The following is a 27470-nucleotide window of genomic DNA, read 5'->3' as shown; positions in this document are numbered from 1 at the left end:
TTATGAGCTCTGAAAACAGAGACACTACACACAAAAGACCACAAGAGTTCCAGTGATGTTTTTTGTTAAAGCTAACAGTCTATACAACAAGTACATCTTGACTATTTCATTTCAACTCCATTGTTGAGGTGGTACAGGCAAAATTACAAAAATTGCATCAATGCCCAAATATATATGGAACAGGCTATATACTACAAGACAATTTTAAGAGAGATTGTCCTCTGAAAGTCACCAGTATGTGAGCTGAAGCTTAGATGGAAACTGGGTTAAACAATGACAAAATGAACTGAAAAAAAGAGCACTTCCACATCCAAATGGTTCAAAAGAAACTACAGATCTGTGAGCAAGCTCACAAAAGGATACCCCCCCCACACACACCCACACCCACACACTCTGTTGTGGTGAACTTCTGTAATGAAGAGCCCAACCAATGTCTTCATACATATAATTGACAAATACAATGTGGCAGATTCAATACAAACTAAAATCAAATTATTTCATGCTGAGGAAGTAGGAGCCGAATTATTTTCATTCATACACATCTTCATATGGTGTGGGTACAATTCTGTGAAGTTTTTTTTTTTTAATTGAAAGAAGATTTATTCTGAACATAAAATAAAAAAAAATAAAAAAAACAACAGACAACGTAAAATTAAAGTTAGTTCAGTAATTAGTTAGTTTCAGTTTCATTGAAATCCAGCCCTCCATTTAGGAGTTGCACTTACAAAACACCAGAGGTGGGACAAAGTCACTCTCAAGTAGGGATGGGTATTGATAAGATTTTATCGATATCGATGCCATTATCGATTCTGCTTATCGATCCGATTCCTTATTGATTCTCTTATCGATACCTCTTGTGAATTTTGTACTAAAAGTATACTTTACAGGTTTTCTATGTATTTCATTGAGTCTTAAAGTAAATAAATATGAAATTGGTCACTGTATCCTTGATCTCTGGACATAAATAAAAATAAACCAAACGGTGTTTCGCTTTGAAGTTAGTTAAGTTGAGCCGCGTGAACAGAACGGAAGACAATTCTTGTTACTTTCTTGCAACAAGATAGGAGTCCCAGTTAGTGACTTTAATCCACACAAAAGTGACTCTCGATTTCACATATTCAGGGAAGAAAGTGGTGTAAAACAAAAAAAGCTGAAACCCAAAATTACCCCCAACACCACCTGCACGAAAATGTTTGACTTCTAGAAGCTCTGAAATGCAATCTGGGACTATTCCAGACAATAAACTGGAGTGAGTGCAGCATCCATTTTGTTGAGAAAAGAAAAAAAAAAAAAAAACAACTTTCCTTATTCAAATTCATTCCAGTAGTATTCTGCTCTTACTAGGATGCAGCAGTTTTCTAGACTGGCAGATAGTTCTGGAGGAAATCACTGAAGAAATTAACACATTGAAAATATGGTTTTACCGAAACAAACTGTCATTAAACTTAAATAAGACAGGGATGAAATGGAGGTGTGAGAGTCACTAGGTGTTCACAGGAAACACTTATTTATTTCTGTATGTATGTATTTATTTATTTATGTATGTTCATTGTTAGTTGGTTTTATATTTTCTGTTTTTATTCAGGTTCTTTGTCTCTTTCTCTAAAATTGTATATAATCATTAGATTAGTTATTATTACTATTATTCTTGTGCTTGCTATTATTATTAATATATAAACAAAAATAAATTCAAAAATATTACAATTTGCAATACATTTGACTCTTTTACGACAAACACTTGACAGCTGCAACTGCTTAATGCTAACTTTAACATTGAAAATGCCATAGACATGCTAACGTGTTAGCATCGGTCCCGTTTTTAAGTTATAAAATTCGTCTATCAACTTTTCAGAAGACCGCAACAGGTCGGTTTAACCCAAAAAAAGGTAAATAATACTCACAGCCATATGCTCTTTAGGGTTTTAGGGAGGGAAGAAAGCGAAAGAAAAAAATGAATCAACGAAGCAATGATGGAAGCACTGCTTCAATCTGCAAATCACTGCTTCGATTGGTTCAAGGTTCAAAGCAAAGCCGCGCTGCAGAAAAGTTGATTAAGGTGCATTTACACATAACCAAGACGCATTATGAATGTCATTTTTCTGTCATTCGTGACACATTCCTGACATTCTTAATGTGACTTAAACAGTGATGCCGGTCTGACCACTTTTTTTAGTAACGAGTAATCTAACGCGTTAATCTTTCCAAATCAGTAATCAGATTAAAGTTACTTCTCCATGTCACTGTGCGTTACTATTATTTTTCATTGTGGGTCGATAACAGCATTAAACTTGGTCCGTGGGCAGGAGGTCGGGGTTCGACTGAACTGCCCACTTTAAGGGAGCTGTGAGCTTTTAATCCGCGGTTTTTTGCAGCTGCTCGACTCGTCCTCACCTCTTAAAGCGCGGTGATCAGCACACCTGCACTGAACTTTACAAAGACATTTTTATACTTTTTTCCTCCTTTATTTAGAATTCTGAGCTGAGCCGCTCCGTATCGTCTCGTTAAAAACAGCTGATCCTTCGCGACGCGTCAACAACTAACACTATTTTCCACTCAAATGCACCTAAACTCTCTTTCTGAGGACCACATGATGTGAAAACGCAATAAAACTTTCTTACCTGTAAATCTGGTCATGTTTTCTGCATAAATAAATGTTATCCATTCTTTGTGCTCAAACGCCAAAGCAGGGGCGAATCTAGATGGAATGGGGGCGTGGGGCAGGGATGTGCCCCCCCCCCCCCCACAACACCCCTAGATTAAAGGTCCAGTTTTGAAGCCGTTTTTTACTACAACTAATATTGCTTAAAATAATAATAATTTCGACAAGTAAAATGTTTAGAGAGAATTTAAATGTTAGAAAAATGTTAGAATTTAATAGTTACCTTTATAAACAATGTAGGCTCGAAATTGCAAGTTTTACTGTTACAGTGCTGTCAACAGTTAAATATGAGGTCAAGAAAGACGTCTTTATTTTACTTTTTATAAAACAAGTATTTATTTTCATTGAAGTCAAGAAAGGGTGACTATAAAGTGAGTTTTGGCAAAACAGGTATCATTGTCATGTTGAGGTGGCAGAGGGTTGTTGTCGGCAGCTGGGAAAAGTAACTAAAAAAGTAACTAGTAATCTAACTTAGTTACTTTTACAATTGAGTAATCAGTAAAGTAACTAAGTTACTTTTACAATTGAGTAATCAGTAAAGTAACTAAGTTACTTTTTCAAAGTAACTGTGGCAACACTGGACTTAACGCATCTGAATAGGTTTCTTAATAGCACGAGTTGGCTCGTGATATTCGTGGAGCATGTTTTTGCCTGTCAAAAAAATCTTCCACGAATGTCACACACCACCCTCATTTCGTCTCACGTCGTGGAGGTCGCAACTGAGCGTATTGAGGAGTCGTGATCCTTAATAGAATGTGACAACGTTCGTAGTGGTTCCTGTGATGGTTCTTGGAGCCCAAACTGTCATGCGTTATTACGAAGTGACACAGAAACTGTCAAGTTTTGACACGACTTGTAACGGCGTCACATTTCACTGCACACTACGATGAATCAGTTTTCTGTCACGTGCGCACAATTAAACTCTGCTCCAAGTATCGTCTCACAGTTCCTGCTGAAGCTCCTCAGGACGCTCCTGCCGGTGTTCCACCTGCTGTTGTAACCGATGAGCAGGAGAACGAATCTGAGCCAGAGGAACCGGAGGAGCGAGAGGAGAATCACGTGCAGCCAGACATCTCTGCACCTCCTCCACTCCGGCGGAGGAAGAAGCGCGCGCACAATTAAACCCTGCTGCACCGCATTCAGTTTGACTGCTGACACCAAGTCGGCTAAAAGACTAATTTCAGTGCTCTTCAGCGCGCTCCTGCAGGTGTTCCACCTGCTGCATGTGCCTAATGTTTGGGAAAATGCGCGAGACGGGAGCCGCATGAAGCCACACATCTGGCTCTGTCCTCCTCCTCTCTGCACCACTCCATGGCACAGAGGCCAACTATGCATGCAGTCACAAAGTTCTTCTGAAAAACTGGAGCGATCTGAATTCGGTTGGATGAATATGGGTGTGTGTGGAGACAATTCACCTCGTTCACAACGTGACAGAACTTAACAACGCGCAGCAACGCGGAACACTATTCTTGACCGTGCGTCATGGTTCCTGATAATTCTCCAGCAACACGTGCCATTAATCGTAACGTGTGGTAACAGGGTGCAGCAGTTCCTGAGGACACCTGACGCCTCTGCCCCGAATAATCACATTCGTGATCAGCGGCCAAGAATGTGTACTTCATGGCATTTGTGACTTATCGTCGTTATGTGTAAACTCAGCATTACATACTCCCTGCAGGGTCTGTAATCAATGTAGAGAAATTATAATTTTCCTGACAAACACCCCCAAAAACAACGGCCACTCTGAAGGACCGATAAGGAAATCGTTAGTTAAAAAGGTTATCAATGTCGGTGGATCAAATCATTTCTTAACAATACCCGAAAGGAATCGGTTCTCGATACCCATCCCTACTCTCAAGTCACGAATCGGCAAGTCACAAGTCTCAAGTCATAATGACCACCAATTCCATAGCGCTTTTGAAACAATGGAAATGCTCAAAGCGCTTTACAATGAGGCCTCACATTCACCAATTTACATACACCGATGTCAACGTACTGACATGCGAAGCACTCAACTGTACACAGAAAGCAACTTAAGGATTGAGGACCTTGCCCAAGGGCCCTTAGTGATTTTCTTGTCTGACAGTGATTAGAATCGAGCACCCTCAAGCCCACCTCGTTAACCTCCAGACCATCACCTCCACCTAAACCTTTGTTTGCGGGAGACAAAACAAAACAAAAATTCTAATGTGTCAGAAACAAAGTCCCGAACTGAACCCAACTGGGATGCTGTGACAGAGGGTCACATCTTGACCATCTCCAGGTTAAAGCACAATGCACGTACCTTTGGATCATGTTTAACTCCACTTTAAGTGTCACCTGACCTGAGGTACACAAACTACTGGTGCACTGCTTCACAGATGGCAGACAAGTCAGAGGTTTTCCGGCACGTTGACTGATCTGTGCCAGCACGTCAAAAGAACCTCTCTGAAGTGATGCAGTAAGGTGATGGTTTTTCCATTAATGTTTACTTTAGTCACTTTTAATTTGGTTTCCTTGTGTATACAGTATGTGTGGTGAACCAAAGACATATCTGAATAATGTGTCGTATAAATAAATAAATAAAAAACTCTAGATTCAACTCGAAGTAGCTTTTTGGTGATTGATGGTACAAACGCTTCCTACTCATCAAGGGCTGCCATGATTAGTGGACTAGTCACAATTACATTGACTGTCAAAATCATCAGTGGCTAATTTAATAACTGACATCATTGCTTATTTTTTTAAGCCTTGTTTTCTCTCAAAGCTGCCACTGTACCTTCTGCTGCCTTTTTTTCCTTGATGCACATGCATAGTAGTGGTATTCGTGACACCAGAAAAGTTATGCCTAAACAATAACATGGCTAGCTGACAACAAAGCTCAAACATTTGGGAGCATTCTTAACAAAAAGAGAAAACGTACAAAATCCGCCAGGCAGAACTTGCCTTCGACGGCAGTACATCGCCCATGCAGGAGCATCTGAGACGGTAGCATGTTGTGGCTGATTCAGATGAAGAGGGACAGTCCTCTCTGTAAGCTAACTGGCTCATTAGCTGCTAACATTAATGTCTATAGTGAGCTACTTACTTATATTGATAGCTGTAGTTAACATTAACTGACAATTTTATTAGCCTTAGCACACATATGTAATGTGTTTGCTGTAACGTTACAACAGCGATGTTATGTTTGAAAAGCAAATGTGATAATGCTAATGTTTTATAACACTACTTTACAGCGAAAAAAAAAAAAAAAAAAAAAATCTTCCTCCTCAATGGACAACGTTGTTACCAAGCCAAAAACATGCACACCTCCGCACAATAATTAAATGATATAACAAACAATAGCAACATTCAAAGACAAATAACAGTTGCATGCAGGTGCGATAAGCCGCAATTTATGTACGATTTGATTAGCCTAGTCGACTAATCGCAAAAAAAAACTAAAAACAGTGACTGGTCAATTAGCAAATGATGGCTAATCCCCTGCACTGTGCCTGGCCATGTCTCATTTTAAGACCAAAATGCCCACGGGCATACAAATAAGCACAAGCGCTCACACACAATTTAAAACGAGGGCTACTGGGCTCCTTTTCATATTGGTGTTATAGATGTTGGATAACTGTGCAACAGTAAATAAATTCCTTTAGAAAATACATTTTGTATTTACTCAGGTATACTGTTATTTCACACCTACGTTTGTTAGAAGACATCAGGATTGTGAAAATACCTTTTGAGTAAAATGAACAAAAGTACATTTTCATGAAACCGTACAAGAAATTATGTGAATCGTATTTACCTCCAGATACGTGCCAAGTGTCAAAATAATCAATCAGAAAGTAATTTCATCAAGGTTACACAAACATGCCAGATGATTCAACGGTTTTACTAAAAAATTGCAAATGAACAAACATTTGAAATATTAAAGATGATGTGCACCACCACCACGAAGCCTTGACTGTTGATTTGGCCAACAAGATTTATATTATGGCAAATGAAGCCTGACTAAACAGTCATAAGTAATGACCTAGTTTACATCATAAACTTTTCCTATGCGTGCAATAAATGAAGGCGGCTGACAGGACGAGACGGTGGCTATAGCTGAGGTCGTATAAGGCATGCTCTTTAAATCAGAACAAGACAGTGCATCAAATCAACCGAGGTAACTCTATGTCTTCAAACAGGTCTGTACATCACGGCAAACTGACAAAGTAATCAAGAAAGATGGGAGTGTGCAGAGAGCAGGCAGAGCTCCCTCACACATTTACTACAATGCCTTATGCGCCTGGTCCTATTCCAAACAGGGCTGAGCAATATAGAAACCTTCTTCACTGCATCTATACAAGTATGACCGTGTAAAAACAAAATACTCATTTGGCATAACCTAAAATACAGTTGAGGTTTAGGCTTGTACAAAGAGAGAGAAATAAACAAAAGCGATGCTGTCTATCAGCCGCTATTCTGTTATTCATAAGGTACACATGCTGAAATGAATATTCAATGAAGGTGCTTGGTCTGTCATTCTGTGCCATTCATGTCTGCCTTTGTTTGACACTCACAATCAGCCTATATGGTCTGAAATGCAGCATCCCCATGCCAAAGCAACTAGGTGAGAAAAAGGAGAAGATCACGTACAATCCATGAATCCATGATTCTGTGTAATGGGTTTCTGCAAACCCATGATGTGGATTACCACTGATAAATTCTTTTGACTATACACTACAATGTACAATGATTTATTAATTTAAAATTAAATTGCACCTTTTTTAATGATTATTCCAATTGTAATCCAGTTAAATGTGCAATCCCACTCTTACGTGAGCAGTTATTTTAGGGAGACTCAGATGACTATTTTGTGATGTGAGGGATGTTACATTTTGGCCAAGTGGCTTGATCCAGCATGCAGCCGGTGGATCACTGATGAGGACCATGATGGACGGAGGAGGCCAAGAGGATGCCCATGTTTCACCTGGCTGCGGCAGACGTATGAAAGGTGGGGCAGTCCAGTTGTTTGCCTTCCAGGACCCAATGTGTTTCTGTGGTGTGGCAAATGTGAGAACATGCAGCACCAGTGCATGCTCCCAGACCTATGTCCCGAGCTCATCTCTGGAGTCAAAACTACCTCAAAATTTCATGGATCATATTCTAGAATAAAGACATCCCTCTCAACATCTTTTCTGAAAAATCAGGCCTTCTGTTTTGAGTAACTAATACGTTGACTGACTAACGCTAATGCTTTGAATCAATTTTCAACATGCACAGCCATTATAAAATCTAAGTGAAGGGAATCTGTGTCAAATCAGCAAATTCAGAAATGAAGCCTCATTTGTGCTGTGTTAATGTGAAATTCTGAATGCAAACCTAAAACCAAAAAAGCCGATTTGAGCCACTTTTCCTCATTTTACTTTCAAATGCAGCCACACAGCAAAGAGTTGGACAATGTTTACCGATGACACAATTATCAATGATGCAGAATTACCATCTTTCCCCTAACCCACTCATATATGTAAGCAATCAATTGCTGAAGCACTTTACTGCATAATTTGACATTTTAGCAGATTTCTCACAGTGGAAATCCAACTGCATGAACAAAACGTCAGCCAAAAGCTACAGTATCATAACGTGTTCGGCTTTCATCTAATAATTTCCACATTTGGCCATGATTTGTGACACACAACATGTGATTTATTAAACAACACAAGTGCAAAGTCATATATTCTCTGAGATTTAATGTCGGACATTTTAATTTCTGCAAGGTCCTAAATGTGACCTTTTGGCAAACAACTAGTTTATGTTGCCATGTGTTCTGCTTGTGAAAGGCTGCAACCCCGTGTGAGGAATCTGTTACTGTTTTTGTGTAGAAAAAAAAATATTTGACACACTGGAATCCATTTCACATCCTTAGATGTGTAATATACAAAAAGAAAAAGAAAGTTGAAAGAAAAAAAAAAACATGTATTATATAGATGGTACTACGGGACAGAGCGTAGGCATATGATAGAGTGCTCTCTTACCAAGACTAAAAAAAAAAAAAGCTTGTTGTTACTCAGGAGAGACTTATTCGATCAAACACTCATGCCACAACACAACCTATCTCTCCAAGTGGAATATTCGCAGTGCTTCATGAGCCGGACAGCAGCACTGCGTTCCCTGATTCTCGACACGGGATGACACAGAGCACATCAAGAAAACAGATGATGGATGACCTCTAAAGCAGGCTGAAGCAGAGGGTGGAAACTCTGAGCAATGACCAATCAACGAACAGGGCTCTGGCCATCACAGGACACTCAGGCCTATTTTCCCCTTGAGCTGAAAGAAAATGACTTGGCAGCAGCTGGGGACAATAAATAATCATGTAAACAATATACCTCGTATTTGGAACAGAGTGTTAACCACTGGAGCCTGTAAAATTCAAACTGCACAAGGTGACCATATATGGCCAACTCACACTTGACGTGTGCAACTCTGACAGATGGAACCTTTTCAAAGTCTGTTCTGTTAATTTAAAATATTACTTAATAAAATCCTTTAAGTAGTAATTAAATAACAGCGGACACAAGAGAGGGAAGAAAACAATCTCATCAATATCACAGTGATCACCAATAGTGGCTATAAAGGACAGTTTCCACCTTCAGGGTGTTTAACATGGCCTGCACCCAACTTTAGGCCAGTTTTATACCTTGATGCCACCAGGTGTGGCTACTTCACATCACAGCTACAACATGCTTTTGTTTAGTCATGCACGCATGCAGTTTCTTTTTTTTTATATTTTTATTGTGTTTAATAAAACACAATATGCATGGACTTCTCATCAAATTCATCTTCATTTCTTTTGCTACGTTATGTTGTTTGATTTCCTGTTGTCCGTTTCTTCAGCTCTGTAAAACTGCAAAAACCTTGTAACTGTTACAATGGCCTAAGCAGAGGGTCACTCCTTTGAGTCTGGTCTGCTTGAGGTTTCTTCCTTAATATCATCATAGGGAGTTTTTAATCTTACCACTGTCATCTGTGCTTGCTCTAGGGGTTGGTAAGGCTAGATCTTACTTGTGTGAAGTGCCTTGAGGTAGCTTTGTTGTGATTTGGCACTATATAAACAAATTAAATTGAACTGAATCAAGTGAAATGTGTACAATCTGCTGTCAACACATGCTGATCTACTCTGAAAATTGTCCAGATTCACTATGGCATTCGTGTGTCTTTTTGAAACCGGGCACCATGTCACTGTACATCCAAATTTTAAGATGTTATCTTGTCACAAGAAGACTGTACTGGTGCATTTTGTCTATGTCTTTGTGGTTTCTTGCCAGCATCTTTGAGTATTCAACATGTGAGTGGGACAAAAATGGCCATAAAACAGAAAGACATCGTTACAAATGCACCTCACCAGACACCACCCAGAAACTACCAAGATGCACTCAAGATAGACAGTTGACATTCTTCCACTTTAGCTGCCCATAAGTCATCATAAGCAAAGGTTCTAATATGCTTTTTATTTTAGGAGAATTTATCTTGCGTTCCACAAACTGTGGCTGTGTCTTGCCGATGTCTTCTCAATGTCTTTGTATATACTGGCATTGCAACATACTTGTGACGTGTCATATTGATATCTTTATCATTGGTGGTTCTTGCTGACATCTTGGCAGGTCTAGATGAGGTCTTCTAAGTGTCTTGCAACACTACTGCAATGTAGTTAAGGCACTAAGGTGGTATCTTTAGTGGTGTCTTGACTACATGGTGAATATTGTGGTTTGCCTTAAAGATCGTCATCATTTCTGAAAGTCAAAAACATCAGTTTAACTTCTGCACCCCCCAAAATTGCTAAAGAAAAACATCTGCATCTCTATATAGTTATTCTTACCCTCATATGTTATTTCTGTCTGACAAACTATAGCTTACCCACACTTTCATCTAAAAATGCTGCAAGGCCAATGATTTATATTTAACAAGGTGATATTCATTATAATTTAAATGAGCAAATAATAGTATACCACATTTAAAAGCTATCTACTCTTGGGATTAACCCAGTTTTCAATGAAGGATTGAATCAAGTCATATGTTAATAACAGAAAGAAAAAAGAAAAGAAAACAAGGCAACCTAACAAAAGCAAATGATTAAAAAAAAAATTACTCCCAATACTCTTGTTTGTAAAATTACTGCCCCTTCCTTTTAACCATTTAACAATAAAAGAATTTTATTCACAACAATTTAATACACAACAGACACACACACACCTTCAACTGCTTAGTCCAATTAAGCGTTGCGGGGGCTGGAGCCTATCCCAGCAGTCACAGAGCGCGAGGTGGGGTACACCCAGGACAGGACGCCAGTCTGTCACAGGGCCACAAACAGACAAACAAATACATTCACACCCACTCGCACACCTACGGATAATTTAAAGATTCCAATCCACCTAACCCGCATGTCTATGGATGTGGGAGGAAACCGGAGCACCCGGAGGAAACCCACACAAACACGGGGAGAACATGCAAACTCCACACAGAAAGGCAACAGGTGGGAATTGAACCCATGACCTTCTCGCTGAGGCAACAGCGCTAACCACTAATCCACCGTGCTGCCCACAACAATTTAATAAATATCAAAAAGACTGCAAGCAAGAATAGATTTTTATTCTACATTCTTAAGACGTGGGTGACTGTGCACTGACACTCCCCATCCAACCTGATGGAGTTTGAGAGGTGTTGCACAGAGGAATGGACAAAACCAAGCTTGTGGCATCATATTCAAGAAGTCTTGAGGCTGTAATTGCTGCCAAAGGTGCACCAACAAAGTACTGAGCAAAGGGTGTGAATACTTATGTATGTGATTTCTTAGTTTGTTAGTGATTTCTTATGTTTTAGAAGGTCTTTATATTATAGGACCAAAATAATATACATTCAAGCTGATGTCAAATGAAACAAGCACATAATTCTGTCTCCATAAGCTGAAGATATTATTACTAACTGAACAATCTTTTTTAATTAGACCTGAGCTCTGTGAGAAGCACAGACACAGCTTTACAATGCCTTCTGTTGAGCAATCATGTCTCACAACTGGATAGCTGATGTTTCATTCATCCTTTAACCCAGGGTCAACAACCCGCAGCTCTGGAACCGCATGTGGCTCTTTAACCCCTCCACAGCAGCTCTGTGTACCTTTGACCTGTACCTGTACTTAAGGCTCCGTGTCTGTGAATCTTTTTTCTCCCAAAGCGGCAGCATCTTTTAAATTGAAAATTTCATCAGTTTTCAGACAGAGTAACACTGTGACGCAACTGTAGCGCTTTTTCAGGCAACCAATCATGTATCTTCACAAAGGCAAGAACTTTGTTTTTGGATTAAGACACTACATTATACCGAGGGAGAGTGAGTCCATTAGTGCGTGTGAGACAGCAAGAGTGGAGCAGAGAGAGAGAGAGAGAGATGATGCAAGTCCATCCTTTCAAATGATGGCTTTTCAGCTGTGTTGAATGGCTGCATCTCTTTAAATATAAAATGAGTGACAGTGTTGGTGATGTGGAACATTTTGCACTGTCTTCTTTATATTTTCACTATCGGGCAAATGCCTCCTTAATAGCAAACTGTCAGGAGGGAGAGGGGGAGTCTCTCCAAGTCCGTCTGCCATTTTTGTTCCAAGTTGTGTAAACTGGATGAGATGGTGATGCTTAAGGTGCATTTTCAAGTTGGTTGTTTTTCCAGTTTTCAAGTTTTCTCATTCATGTTGGGTTCTCCTCGCTTATTCAACTCTAGCCCAAAATGTTCACACACTGAGCTGTGGAATTACTCTTTGGATCAAAGTCCACATACTCTTCAAAAGTCTCTGCATGGAAAGTTTTCAGGATATAATCATGCAGTCGACTTGGCTGGCTGTTTGCTGCTCACACTGTGTGTATTTATACAAATTTACACAGCACCTTGCATATGGTGGGAGCAAGACATTAGGCTGAGAGGGACAAAAGAAGTAGCGTGACTCGCTGGATGGTGAAAAGAAACGCACATGTAAAGGGTAATATATCGAGGGCAGCTCAATGACTCTGCTAATTTTTATATATTGTATCAATGTATTGATTATTGCGACACTCCTATGTATACTAAATTAAAATGAAGCTGACTACACAAAACATGAAATACCTTTGGTTCATCGTCTGCAATAAAACAGAAGCAAAAAAAAAAAAAAAACACACAACGTCAGGATTATGATGGGTCTCCCATCCTACCACCACATTTGCCATAATGTCCGAAGTGTTTCTAATTTGGGGTTGTAAACAAAAGAAAAGCTATAGTTAAACTATATATAAAAACTTTACAAGCTTTCCCATCGTTATTTGTTATTTTTTAAAGGTGAAATATGTTTTGCAGCTCGAGAAAAATTTTATTTGTCAGGCGGGATAAAACTGGCTCTTTTGACAGTAAAAGCTGCAGACTGCGGCTTTTACCTCTGCACATTGTTCTACAGGGTGTCAGTTCAATCTCATCACAAATATCTTCATTTAAACACACAATTTTCACAGAAGAAACACAATTTCTTAAAGAAGTGGACTTTACCTTTGTGCAGTACAGATGCAATGCTGTGAAGTCCCATTTCTTTGCAGCTGAAGCACTATATTTCAGTATGGCACTCTGAAACAAAATGAAAAATTACTTTTTTCAGTGAAAGGAAAACTCATCAAAATTATTCTTTGAATTTATGATAACTATGTTAAATCAATTTAACATCGCGACAGCGGGTCCCTCTCAGTTCCTGTGGTCATGGCGCCACCTTATGGCAGTGTGTAATAACAACAAATACAGCAGCTTGTGCTACTCTTATTTCTACACTTTCATGAAATTAGATTTTGGACTCAAGGAACCACATCTGAAACTCACCTTCATCTCATGTGGAATTGTGAATTTCTTAGTCAATGTTTCCATTATCAACTCCCATCTGCTCCTCTTCTGGAGTTCTTTTGTTTCCTGTGGAAACCCAATTTTAGTCAATACAGGGTGAATTCTCCTCATCTCATGAAATGCAATGAATAATGATGTAGTTATGTTGAAGTTTTGTAAAGTAATTTTGGACACTGATTTTATAAATCCTGTCTCTTCAATGATGTCAGTCATTACTGTATTCCCACATGCCTCACATGGTGTTTTGGGGCAATCTGTGCAATTAAAAACACAAAGCAATCTGTGGTATTACCTCATCTACTACAGGAAACAGGTTCATACTGGAGCAGGGCATCTTCACATGCACATCATCCCAGCTGTCCTGAAATTTGGAGGGATATGGAACAGGCACTTTACCACTCTTAAGGAGGTCTGTCTGTCAATGAGAGGGAAGTCAAAAACAATAACACATTAGGAATTTTACAAGCCACAAAGCACTGAATTAACAACGATTAACAATAACCCTTATATTTAGTTTGTCCAATTATTTGGACAAAATAGCGGGATTGTGAATAAAAGTGACTAATTCCTAAAGGCTGACTGTGATACATTCATTAAACACTTTGAATTAAAGTTAAAAGTCTGCACGAAAAGCACATATTGATTGCATCATATCGTGGCAATGTTGCCGTTTTCATTTCAACTGCTCCCAATTTCTCAGGGTCACCACAGCAGATCCAGTGTACAGAGCTGTATTAAGACTTGGCACAAGTGTTACACCAGACGTAACTCCAGTTGTACATGGACTAACACACAAAGACACTGATCTTCCAGAGCACTCCAGCTGCCAAGTACTAAACACAGGGTTCCTCTACCATTAGTACTCGAAGAGGGACTTAAGACTTTTTTTTATGACAGTCTGAATGAAATTAAAGACCAAGTATTATGGTAACAAAAATGTCTTCACATTTTTACGATCTTTGAAAGACTGACTGAAGATATTTTGATACCAATTCAGGCATAATTTTTAGATGAACAAATTCAATGTATTTAAGGGTTTAAGGATCACAGGAAACCAGTAATCAGGACATACTCTGCTTCACTTGAAATCTGATGGGATCATGTGTACACAGAGTGGCATGGCTGTGCATCAAATTGCCTTCAGAGGCAAATTTTTAATCAGTGTGCCACTGTCCAAATACTTGTGGACCCAACTCAGGAGTGGGCAACTTGTTCCAGAAAGGGCCAAGAGGGTGCAGGTTTTCTTTGCAGCCACTGACTCCACCAGGTGATTTCAATGATTAACTGATTCAATCTGCTCAAAGTGATATTAATCAGTCAACCTGCATGTTTTTGGATGTGGGAGGGAGCCAGAGCACCTGGAGCAAACCAACGCTTACACAGGGAGAACATGCAAACTCCACACAAAAATGACCGGGTGCAACAACCTTCATGTTATGAGGTAACAATGTTAACCATTCATCCACCAGAACACTTTCACACACACACACTCATCTTCAACTGCTTATCCAAAATCGGATCGCAGGGGACTGGAGCCTATAGCAAGTCATAGGGTGAGGTGGGGTTCACCATGGACAGGATGCGTCTGGCGCAAGGCCACATGTAGGCAAACAAATGCATTCACACCCGCACGCACACCTACAGCCAATTTAAGTTCCCAATTCACCTAACCTACGTCTTTGGATGTGGGAGAAAGCTGGAGCAGCCAGAGGGAACCCACGCAAACACAGGGAGAACATGCAAACTCTGCATAGAAAGGCCACAGCTGGGAAGTGAACCCATTACCTTCTCGCTGTGAGGCAACAATATTAATTAACCATTCACCCACCAGAGCACTTTCAATCATAGTGAAAAACTGCACTAACATTTAAGGCATTCTATTTCAAAATACATAAATAAATTGCTCAAACCCTTATTAGTACAGTGTGTTTGCCAGGAGTATCCTTCAGCGGAGGAAGTGGCGCGCCACACACTGGCATTCTCCTCAGCTCTCCGATTGGTGTCCCCAGCCATGTGACATCATGTCTGACATCAGCACGATGCGATTCAATGCCTCCATCCTGTTTCTCTGCAGATTTAAGTTGTCTACCACAGCTCAAAGGTATACTCCAAGATGAGATCCCTGAAAAAAAGTCTGTTATTTTGTGATCGCGTCTGTTAGAGCCTCCTGAGCAGTTCTCAGATTCTTGTTTTTTTATGCCATCTTCATTACTAAACAGTTTCTGACACATCCCACTGTCTGCAGAACACTTAGAAGCTGAAACTATTGGGAAAGGCTCATCTTCCTCAAAGAGCTGTGGTGTCAAGGATTGGGTTTTTTCATCCATGTCTAAATCAGCAGCACCTTCAGTCTTTTCACTAACACAATGTGCACTCTCAGAGCTCTGAGAATGACCTGAAGTGCTGTGACAGGTATTGGCATTGCTCATTTCTACATCCTCTTCAGTTTGGAACACTCCAGCTGGGCTTGGGTTTTTGGAGGGCTTTACCAGCCACTGTTCAAGAGTGCTTCTGAATGTCTGCTGCTGTCTAGGGCTGATTCTGCGATGGAACCCCTTTGTCTTTATGCCTCTGAAGCCACCTGATTCAGTCTTTGGGTGCACATCTATTGCTCTCTCATCAATGCCTTTTCTCTTTTCTTGACTCACTGTCACAGTTTTTACACTTTGAATGCATAATGGTAAATCTGAAAGTAGAAAAAAAAAGAGCAGATACCAAACTTCAGACAATTGCTGATATAGAATACACCAGACAATATGTAGAAATTTACATGTAACAAGAAGTGTGACCTTGTTTTGATGACAAAGGTGTTTGGTCACCAATTCCAACCTTTGGTCTTTTCGCCATGGGTTCAGGCTCTGTCATTGTCGTCATTCTGTTAGAAAACAACACAGGGAACATCTGTACCAGTGTGACACAAGTTTGCCACGGCAGATTATAAAGAAATATTAACAATAATCTTCAGACTCTATACTCACAATATCACTGCAGGTGACAACAGGAATGCCGTTATCCCGACTTGTTTAGACTGCTCTTTCTGTAGTAAGTTAACAATTCTCCAAACACGACGAAGCGCCATACATGACCGTAAGTAATGCATTAAAAGCACTCATGTAGTTTAGCTATTTAACAACTTAGCATCACCAGCTAATCTGTGCTGCTAACCGCTAAAGCTAGCTACAAGGCTAATTAGCTTTATAATGCGCATTCATAAAGACCGAAAGACAACATGTTGCAGAAAATATTTTAAGACACGTAAACGAGCACAAACTCGACTAAAGAGCTTCAAAGTGCGGTTTTTAGTTATCGTCGTACTGCTGTAACACGGCTACACTGTAGACAGTGACGTCATCACGATGGACGGTGCGCAAACCAGCCTTTCACTGTTCGTGAAACCGTGCTTCGTGAAGCCGTATTTCGAAGCTTGTATCAGAGTCACGTGGGCAGCACATGCCGAAGAACGCCAATCTCTTTAATAATCAAAGTAATTTATCGTTTATGGTAAAGATGGTAATAAAGAAACGGAACAAATTTTGATAATACTTTAAAATATTTCATTGCGGAACTAGTGTACAAATGTCAGCTTTAGAAGAATGCTGTCAGCACGGGTCAAGAGGGTGCTGGAGCCATAGCAGTCTGAAAAGAAATCTTAAGAACAAAATATGAGCTCAATGAATATTACTTTTACAACAACAATCTCCTAAACTAAACTGTTTAGCTAGAAGAATATCACATAAATGACATCACATTTGGGAGCCAGAGGAGAATTTATTTTCCTATTTTGTGTATTTTATTGAGATTTTTAAAAAGGGCAAATATTATAAAAACACTGTACAAAACAAATTACAACATTCTACAGACTAAAGTAGACAAGTGGATACAATGATTAAATAAATCAATAAACGTTTGCCAGTGGGTGGGGGTAGATTTACAGTGTAGTCTTCATAAATGGACTGCATTCATATAGCGCTTTTCCATCTGCATCAGATGCTCAACGCGTTTTACAATTATGCCTCACATTCACCCATTCACACAAACACAAACACCGATGCTAGGGTGCTGCGATCCAAGGTGCTCATGACACACATGGAGCAACTTGGGGATTAAGGACCTTAAGCCCAAGGGTCCTAGTGATTTTCCGGTAAACCTGGGGGATTTGAACAGAGGATCCTCTGGTCTGAAGCCCAACGCTTAACCAATAGAGTCGACCATCACCTCCCCACATGAATTTTTAAATATTATAAAAGAACACCCCCCCCCCCAGCATTAAAAGGCTCGTTTTTTTTAATAATAGTAACAACAACAATATAAATAAATTCTTGTGAATGTGAAATTTTGCAAGATAAAAACTCATCCATCATCATTTAGTTTATATATATATATATATATATATATATATATATATATATATATATATATATATATATATATAGTAGCAACATAAAAATAGAGCACGTGAAACAAGGTAAACATTTAATGAACAGTAATTTCTTTTCATAAAGTATATATTTGTAACTTAGAAAATAAGGGCTCTGAAATTCTCTAAATTATATTTTTGTCACAATACAACACAGTCGGCGAGGCATTCAGCTCTGTGGTCAGAGGGCAGTTCTTCTTAGGCGGTGAAAACTGATTCCAGATCAGCATACTCGAGGTGCTTTACGGTATCTGATCTTTCAGAAATGTGAATTCAGGTCAGTGGCTGAAAATGAGTTTGAAATTGAAACAGTAGGGGGCGAAGAACGACAGCTCGTGCTGCTGCCTCATATGATATCTAAGTCGTTTTACACAATCGCCCAGACTAGACTAGACTCAACACTCAACAGAAGCCGTTACCAAATATTTGCATTGTCATTGTATCCCGTTACTTTGAAGTAGCAGCGCTCACCTGTCAGTCACACTGTTAGCCACGCCCATCACGGAACACCTGACCAGCCCAAAAGAAGCGAACTCTTTTTTTTTTATATATATATATAACAAACATGGCTGTGTGTCATCAAAAGTTACACAGATGAGGGAACATTCAAGTGATACAGAATGAGAAATTCAATAATTAACAAGATAAATAAAATAATTAAATAGCAAGGAGCTTATACTTGTAGTGCATTCAGTCGATGGAGTCCAGGGGGCAGTCAGACAAGTAGGAATACATTTTCACTGCTTTAGGTTCATTCATACATTTCAAGGATTTCATGTATAATTTAAATTCACTTGTGAAGAATGTAGAGTTCGGGGAGCATTTTTGGATTTTACATTTGTGGATAAAAAACTTAGCAAGACATAAAATTAAATTTGTACAGAGTTCTTCTTTTTTAGATTTCATAGGAGTACCAAAAATAACAATATCTCTATTTAGTGAGACTGGAGAAGATAAGATTGCTGTATTGATCCACTGTTGTATGTCGTACCAGAATAATTGGACTATATAAAAGAAGCGAACTCTCATCCATCCTGTTGTTAAGTGTGACGTAACGCATCATGTGATTTTCAACTTCCGTCTCCAAACAAAAAAGGCTAGCTGTCATTATAGTGGCGCAGATAACTGTAACAATTGTTCATTTCTGGAAAGAAGCACCAAAGTTGGCACAAATACTCCTTAGACGTTACTCTTTTGAAAAAACTGAGTAGCCACTTGAATTTTCAGTAGGTGGCCAGGTAGGGGTCAATTGAAGAATTACACAGGGGTCAAAATTTAAAGATGCTCCAATCATATTGAAAGCTATACCACATTATTTGTCTGATCACAACAATACCAAAAAGGTATAGTTTGGACTATCTATGACTGAATGTTATGGAGTTATGGGGTAAAAGCAACAAGAATGGTGACAAAGGTCAATTTCAATTTGTACAGGGGTCAAAAGTTAAAGTTGCTCCAATTTTGGTAAAAAGTGGTGCAAATTATTGGTTAAACTTATAGGAATAATAAATGAAATAGTTGTGACTGTGTTGAATGCTTGGTCTGCAAGGTAAAGGTAAAGCAATGTCGACGTCCATTGGATTCTATGACATGTGACATATGTTACCCTGTAACATGATAACTAAGCATGACACTTAGTGCAAACTATTCCTTTTTAAAACCCTATTAACTCAACCAATAATTTGCATCACATTTTACAATATTTAGAGCAACTTTAACATCTGACCCCTGTACAAACTAGTGCTGACCTTTGTTACCATTCTTGCTGTTTTTACCCCATAACTCCATAACATTCAGTCATATAATCCAAACTATACCTTTTTGGTATTGTTGTGATCAGACAAATAATGTGGTATAGCTTTCAATATGATTGGAGCATTTTTAAATTTTGACCCCTGTGTAATTCTTCAATTGACCCCTACCTGGCTGCCTACTGAAAATTCAAGTGGCTACTCAGTTTTTTCAAAAGAGTAATATCTAAGGAGTATTTGTGCCAACTTTGGTGCTTCTTTCCAGATTTGAAGGATTCCTCTGTAAATATTCTGTTATCTGCTGCACTATCAACATTGAGAACTGCCCTGAGACGATGTGATCAGGCTGCACTTACACCGCTGCACACGGACAACAGCATGAACATCGCAACATAAAACTCTTTGTATACTGTGTCTAAAACTCTCCTGGATATATTAACTGGGTTTTTAGACGTTGTTGCTGCGTTTGTTTTATGTAAAAATGTCAGACTGTTTCTACGTTATTTTCAATGGGAGTTGCTGCGAGCTCCGATCGCTTCCTGTTCATGTCGTTCGGGGGGAAAGTGAAGTTTGCAGTTTAACGTCCTGTTTATTGTAATAAATAATTTTTATTAACAAACAGACATGTATATTTTACCTGTGCATAATAAAACATGCAAAGTAAAAGAAAAAAGTTTTATTAAGTGTTCTGACCATAGAACCAGGCGAATCCGGTTAACGGAGGTGGAGGCGGAGAAGGGAGGGACGGAGATTTGCGCACAATGTAAACACAAACTAAACTTAAACTGTATATCCCTAAAAGGATCAAACAGACGTAACTAATTGTAAACTTGGAGGTCTTTGGACCCGGAAACAGATTTATCACGTGATGCGTTACGTCAGCACTTAACAACCGGATTGCAATCGGTAACATCACAGCTCATGGGCGCGTCTAACACGATTTGAACGAGGACCATGATTACAAAACTTAGTTTTTTCGTCGGTTTATTGTTTTGTTACATTTCTGGAGTTGATGCCACAGGTAAGAAAATGACTTGTTTTTTCTATTTCGAGGTGTTTTAAGTGGAATGAGCGTTCCAAATTGTTCTGCCTGTGAACACCGGTTACATACTGAACTTTTTAACAAGATTTTCTGTATATATTCTACTTCTTTCCCATAGATATTTTAAATGGATTTACATTGAAGCTGTCGAAGTATTCTATTGTAAATCCTCAAGTGATTCACAGATTAACAAGAAGCATCAACAGACCACAGTCAGAACAGGTAGGTAGCGCGCGCGTGTATATATATATATATATATATATATATATATATATATATATATATATATATATATAACTAGGAGGCAATGTTAACACTTTTTTTAACTGCTTCAGAATTTCCATGAAGGTGAATCTGTTTCATATGCACTGACCATAAACAACAGAAAACACATCCTTCATCTCAAAAGAAACAGGTAAGCCCACTGCTATCTTATTTACATGTATTATTTCTTTAACACCATGTTAACCTGGGGGTGGCTTTAATGGAGCACTTCCATTAAAGGCAAAGTGTGACTTCTCATCCACTTACTGGAAAATATGCCAAACTTAAAATGAAATGAAAGGAGGAAAAGAAACTTTGCCTTGTTGAGAAAACCAAGCCACATCCTGTTTCAGTGTCCTGCAAGTGGAGAGGGAAAAATGTTAAATGGGCATTTAAACAGTCATGTTCATGAATACAGGTGTATGTCAGAAAATTGGAACTTTGTGGAAAAGTTCAATTTTATTGTCAGTTATTTCAAAATGTTAACTAACAGAATATTTAATTAATTGACCAATCCTAATCCATTTCAAATCACTTTTTCTCCATCAATAGGTGCAAAGAACATGCTAAGTTTGATTAAAATTGCACATAGTTTAAGTTGTGTTGCTAAAATTCTTACATACATATAAATCTAGAGACTACGAGAGTGTACATGCTGGACAATGTCTCTTAATTTAAAAAAAGTGTGTATCTATGTGTGTATATATGTGTATATATATATATATATATATATAATATCGGGTGTCCCAAAAAATATGCAACATTTTATCAGCAAAGAATATGGTCAAAGCATATGTCTAGGAAATAAATTTATGGCTGGATAGAAAGCTGAAAAGTTGAAGTTTTTCATACCAATGTCAATATTGGCCCTGCATTTTGTCAGTCTAGCATAAAGTGACACTCTTGGTCTTTTTGTTCACTGTAGTATGGTTAATCTTGTCATTTTCCTGAGTCTTGCTTGGCATCAACATAAACTTCAGGGTCTCTGCAAGTAAAAAAGAAACATAAGTGATTAAGTTTGTAGCATTTAAGGGTCAAACTGAGTGTTTTAAATGTTGTATATTTTTTTGGGGACATATATATATATATATATATATATATATATATATATATATATATATATATATATATATCTCAAAACTTTGAATTGACCATCTTGACACAGGTTTTTGATTTACAATCGCACAGAGAGATTTTAAGTTGTCTTGCTAAAATTCTTACATGCATGCAAATCTAGAGAGACCGCGAGAGTGTACATGCTGGACATTCTCTTAATGAATATATATATAAATCCCCAAAATTTGAGTTGACCCGTCTCGTGTCCTATGATTTGCTGGGATAGGCTCCAGCCACCTGTACCCTTAATTGGAGTAAGCAGGTATGGAAAATGGATGAATGAACAATTTAGAATGAGTTTAAAAAAAAAATAATAATACACCTGCCCATTCTGTTTTGAGAGGTAGTACAGTGTGATTTTTTTTTTATGAATATTTTTGAATTAAAAATTAATGACTCATCAGAATATGTCACTGTTGTTGATGGAATTGAACATTTCTTCCTTCCCTACATGAAGCAGCAAAAATAAATGTGATGAGGGTACCATGATAATATGTGTATTTATTTCCACTTTCTTTATGAGTGACAACTCCACGTGTATTTAAAATAATACATTTCTGCACATGTTGGTCTTTAAAAAACAAACAAATGTGACTTCTGAGTATCTGGATCCTGTTCTTCTCATAGTTTGTTCACTTAAATCTTCTCAAATGAAATTGTTCTTCTCATAGTTTGTTAACTTAAATCTTCTCAAATGAAATTTGGGTAATATTTTGCTGGATAAACAGCAGAGTGAAATCCTGAGCCTTCAGGGAACTCCCATGACCTCTGAATGCACCATATTTATTACACTGGCTCTTCTCTATCTCTGTCATGCAGGAAGAAAAGTATCAGTATTTACCCCAGATTTATTGGCAACGAATTATTACAATTTCATTTTTACAATATTTGAGTTTATAACTGGCTGAATGATTGCCTAGTTAGTGTCACTCAGAGCCGAAATATTTCAATGGGGAAGTTAAGAAGGAAGTTAATGTTATTAAAATTATGGCCAAAGGAGTTTTTTTTGTCTGAAATTATTCAGTATTGATCATATTTCGTTGCATGTATGTACAATGACGATAAAGGTACTTTAGTTACGTCAAGCACAGTGTTTGATGAGCAGAGGTGGCCTTGGTGGACACCAGACCTAGGCTTTGGAAATTGGGGGACTAACTTAAAAAGCTAATTTCAAGCTACCATATACATGTAACTTAAGCCACACATGTTCCTAATTTCCATCATATATGTGATTATAAAATTTTTCCAGGGAACACCTGTAGCAGATAGGTATGTAATTTATTAAATAATAAAAAACATTTATTTAATTTTGCATTTTAATCAACTAATCCTCATTGTATGTGCTTTTAAGTTGGAGATGTTCATGTTTGTAGCCTTTGTTGTTTTGAGATTTCTTAACAAACTAGATGTGATGGACTCTTTTGTTTATCTGTGTGTTCACTCACTGTATTTTCAGGCTTCATAGGAAAATTTTATTTTTAAAATGAAAGTGAATGATTCACCCTGCTGTTGATTGGTGTGCACTTTCAGATTTTTCTTTTTTATGTCACAGAGACTTCTTATCGGCAAACTTTTTTCAATATCTTCGCAATGCAACATATCCAAAAAAACATGTAAGTTTATGCAATTTTTATTCTCCTGTATTAAAGCTGTTTTTAGACTTGAATAAGGCTTTAACATGGAGCTGTTCGAAATATTCATTTTCTTAGGATCACTGCTATTACCATGGCAAGGTGGAAGGTTACGAGGACTCTGTGGTAGCACTCAGCACATGCTCTGGACTCAGGTTTGTCCACCTGTGTGGTTTCTTACTTCCAAATTTTCAGACATTAATCAGATCTAGAGTGGGATGTGACCTCAGAATGACCAGTGACTGTGTCCTGATGATGTCATCATGTTTTACAAAATGCATGCTGTCCAACTTAATGATTTTGTGATTTAGATCACAAGGCACATGGCATGGAAAAAGCCTGTAGCGCAGAAGCTGAACTAAAATTTTGTGCTCTATTTTATGTAATCTTGTAACACTTGATAATTGGTTTAAAAAAATTAGTTTCACAGGAAATGTTTCACTTTTAACACTGACTGGATATATCTGACAGAATAGTTTATGCAGCACTGATCTCACTGCTTCCAACTGCAGGGGTGCACACAATGTATTTGCAAAATGACAGTGCATGCACACCCACTGTTTTTGTCTCGAAAGGCATGCTGCCAGACAAGTTAATATAAAAGGAGGCCGGGTGTGACGTGGTCCATGGATTGAAAAGTAGCAGCCCTGATTCACAGCTTCAAAGTTACTGATTTAGACAGAACTATCACGTGGATTACATTAAGAATCACAATGTTTTATAGAGGTTTTCTTTAAATGACACTTTGCCTTCAGCAACATAGCTCTTTGGTGTGAAACAGGAGTAATTCAGAGGGACTTCCAAAGACTCCTTGTATCATGCAGATGGTGAGGGAGCATTTCAAAAAAAAAAAAAAAAAAAAAAAAGAGGTCTGCAACACAAACATATTTCCCAGTAGGGGGTAGGTGGGTGGGCAACGGGTGGGATTCCTGACTTGGATGGCAGATTCTGATGTCTGAAGCCATATATTGCAAGCTCTCACTGCTTATCGATGGTGGACAGCAGGCTATTAGCAGGGTTGGGTAGGATTACTTTGAAATGTAATCAGATTACAAGTAATCCAAATGTATGTACATACATACATGTAATCCTACCCAACCTTGGCTATTAGTGCTGCTGTGCTGAGCGCTGTAGACATCCAAAAATTATTTTTGATTTCCAAAATGAATGAATGGATATTTGCTGCTGTTTTATTTTTCTTTGGTGTTATTTTAAAAAAAAGTGTGTGGGTGTGTGTGTACAGAGCATCTGGAAATTATTCACTGCACTTCAGTTTTCCACATTTTGTTATGTAACAGCCTTATTCCAAAATGGATGAAATTTATTTTTCCCCAAAATTCTACACAGAATTCTACTCCCCAAATTGACAATGGGGGGAGAGGTTTGTGGTGGTGTTTTTAGATTTTTGCAAATTTATAAAAAACAAACTAAGAAATCTCATGTACATAAGTATTCACAGCCTTTGCTCAAAATTGAGCTGCACTGAACACAGTGGCCTCCATTATCCGTAAATGGAAGAAGCTGGGATATACCAGGACTCTTCCCAGAGCTGGCCGCCTGTCTAAACTTAGTGATTGAGAGAAAAGGGCTTTAGTCAGGGAGGTGACCAACAACCTGATCATCTCTGCAGCAATCCACCAATCAAGCCTGTATGGTAGAGTGGCCAGATGGAAGCCACTCCTTGGTAAAAGGCATGTGGCAGCCCACCTGGAGTTTGTCAAAAGGCACCTGAAGGACTCTCAGACCATGAGAAACAAAGTTCTTTGGTCTGATGAGACAAAGATTGAACACTTTGTTGTGAATGCCAGGAGTCATGCATGTTAGGAAACCAGGCACCATCCCTAGTGAAGCATGGTGGTGGCAGCATCATGCTGTGGGGATGTTTTTCAGCGGTAGGAACTGGGAGACTAGTTAGGATTGAGGGAAAGATGAATGCAATAATGTACAGAGACATCCTGGATGATAACCTGCTCCAGAGCGCCCTTGACCTCAGACTGGGACGGCGGTTCAGCTTTCAGCAGGACAGTGACCCTAAGCACACAGCCAAGATATCAAAGGAGTGGCTGCAGGACAAGTCTGTGAATGTCCTTGAGAGGCCCAGCCAGAGCCCAGACCTGATTCAGACTGAACATGTCTGGAGAGATCTGAAAGCTCCCCATCCAACCTGATGGAGCTTGAGGTGCTGCAAATAGGAACGGACAAAACTGCCCAAAGATAGGTGCACCAAGCTTGTGGCATCATATTCAAGAAGACTTGAGACTGTAATTGCTGCCAAAGTTACATTAACAAAGTATTGAGCAAAGGGTGTGAATACTTATGTAGAAGTGATTTCTCTGGTTTTTATTTTTGATACATTTGGGAAAAAAAAAAATCATGTTGCCATTAAATTAACTCCAGTTTGGAAAAAGGCTGTATCATACCATAATGTGGAAAAGGTGAAGCGAGTGAATACTTTGAGGATGCGGTGTGTGTATATACACTTAACAAAAATATAAATGCAACACTTTTGGTTTTGCTCCCATTTTGTATGAGATGAACTCAAAGATCTAAAACTTTTTCCACATACACAATATCACCATTTCCCTCAAATATTGTTCACAAACCAGTCTAAATCTGTGATAGTGAGCACTTCTCCTTTGCTGAGATAATCCATCCCACCTCACAGGTGTGCCATATCAAGATGCTGATTAGACACCATGATTAGTGCACAGGTGTGCCTTAGACTGTCCACAATAAAAGGCCACTCTGAAAGGTTTTGTTTTATTTGGGGGGGGATACCAGTCAGTATCTGGTGTGACCACCATTTGCCTCATGCAGTGCAACACATCTCCTTCGCATAGAGTTGATCAGGTTGTCAATTGTGGCCTGTGGAATGTTGGTCCACTCCTCTTCAATGGCTGTGCGAAGTTGCTGGATATTGGCAGGAACTGGTACACACTGTCGCATACGCCGGTCCAGAGCATCCCAAACATCCTCAATGGGTGACATGTCCGGTGAGTATGCCGGCCATGCAAGAACTGGGACATTTTCAGCTTCCAAGAATTGTGTACAGATCCTTGCAACATGGGGCTGTGCATTATCCTGCTGCAACATGAGGTGATGTTCTTGGATGTATGGCACAACAATGGGCCTCAGGATCTCGTCACGGTATCTCTGTGCATTCAAAATGCCATCAATAAAATGCACCTGTGTTCTTCGTCCATAACAGACGCCTGCCCATACCATAACCCCACCGCCACCATGGGCCACTCGATCCACAACATTGACATCAGAAAACCACTCACCCACACGACGCCACACACACTGTCTGCCATCTACCCTGAACAGTGTGAACCGGGATTCATCCGTGAAGAGAACACCTCTCCAACGTGCCAAACGCCAGTGAATGTGAGCATTTGCCCACTCAAGTCGGTTACGACGATGAACTGGAGTCAGGTCGAGACCCCGATGAGGACGACGAGCATGCAGATGAGCTTCCCTGAGACGGTTTCTGACAGTTTGTGCAGAAATTCTTTGGTTATGCAAACCGATTGTTTCAGCAGCTGTCCGAGTGGCTGGTCTCAGACGATCTTGGAGGTGAACATGCTGGATGTGGAGGTCCTGGGCTGGTGTGGTTACACGTGGTCTGCGGTTGTGAGGCTGGTTGGATGTACTGCCAAATTCTCTGAAACGCCTTTGGAGACGGCTTATGGTAGAGAAATGAACATTCAATACATGAGCAACAGCTCTG

General features: G+C 39.0%; 2 protein-coding genes across 3 annotated transcripts in view; one reads left to right on the top strand and one right to left on the bottom strand.

Annotated features, from left to right (window-relative positions):
- Positions 1–16892, bottom strand: part of LOC117530881 (poly(ADP-ribose) glycohydrolase-like) — a 53994-nt gene extending 37102 nt beyond the window's left edge. The window contains exons 1-6 of one of the 2 annotated variants that reach the window (XM_034193829.1): positions 16498–16892; positions 16309–16394; positions 15430–16205; positions 13812–13934; positions 13499–13585; positions 13178–13252 (exon numbers count right to left, since the gene is read on the bottom strand). In XM_034193829.1, the coding sequence (XP_034049720.1) occupies positions 13178–13252; positions 13499–13585; positions 13812–13934; positions 15430–16205; positions 16309–16394; positions 16498–16619 (1269 nt within the window). In that variant the 5' untranslated portion in view covers positions 16620–16892. Of the gene's footprint in view, positions 1–13177; positions 13253–13498; positions 13586–13811; positions 13935–15429; positions 16206–16308; positions 16421–16497 lie in introns of both variants that reach the window. The other variant, XM_034193830.1, reaches the window with a different exon arrangement.
- Positions 16893–20557: 3665 nt separating this feature from the next.
- Positions 20558–27470, top strand: part of LOC117531082 (disintegrin and metalloproteinase domain-containing protein 9-like) — a 48987-nt gene continuing 42074 nt past the window's right edge. The window contains 5 exon segments of the mRNA XM_034194120.1: positions 20558–20708; positions 20848–20951; positions 21065–21144; positions 23662–23722; positions 23819–23895. Of these exon segments, the coding sequence (XP_034050011.1) occupies positions 20642–20708; positions 20848–20951; positions 21065–21144; positions 23662–23722; positions 23819–23895 (389 nt within the window). The 5' untranslated portion in view covers positions 20558–20641.

This window comes from Thalassophryne amazonica, chromosome 18, assembly GCF_902500255.1.
Source record: "Thalassophryne amazonica chromosome 18, fThaAma1.1, whole genome shotgun sequence".
In the NCBI taxonomy this organism is placed as follows: Eukaryota; Metazoa; Chordata; class Actinopteri; order Batrachoidiformes; family Batrachoididae; genus Thalassophryne; species Thalassophryne amazonica.
This window is presented reverse-complemented; position numbering and strand designations above follow the sequence as displayed.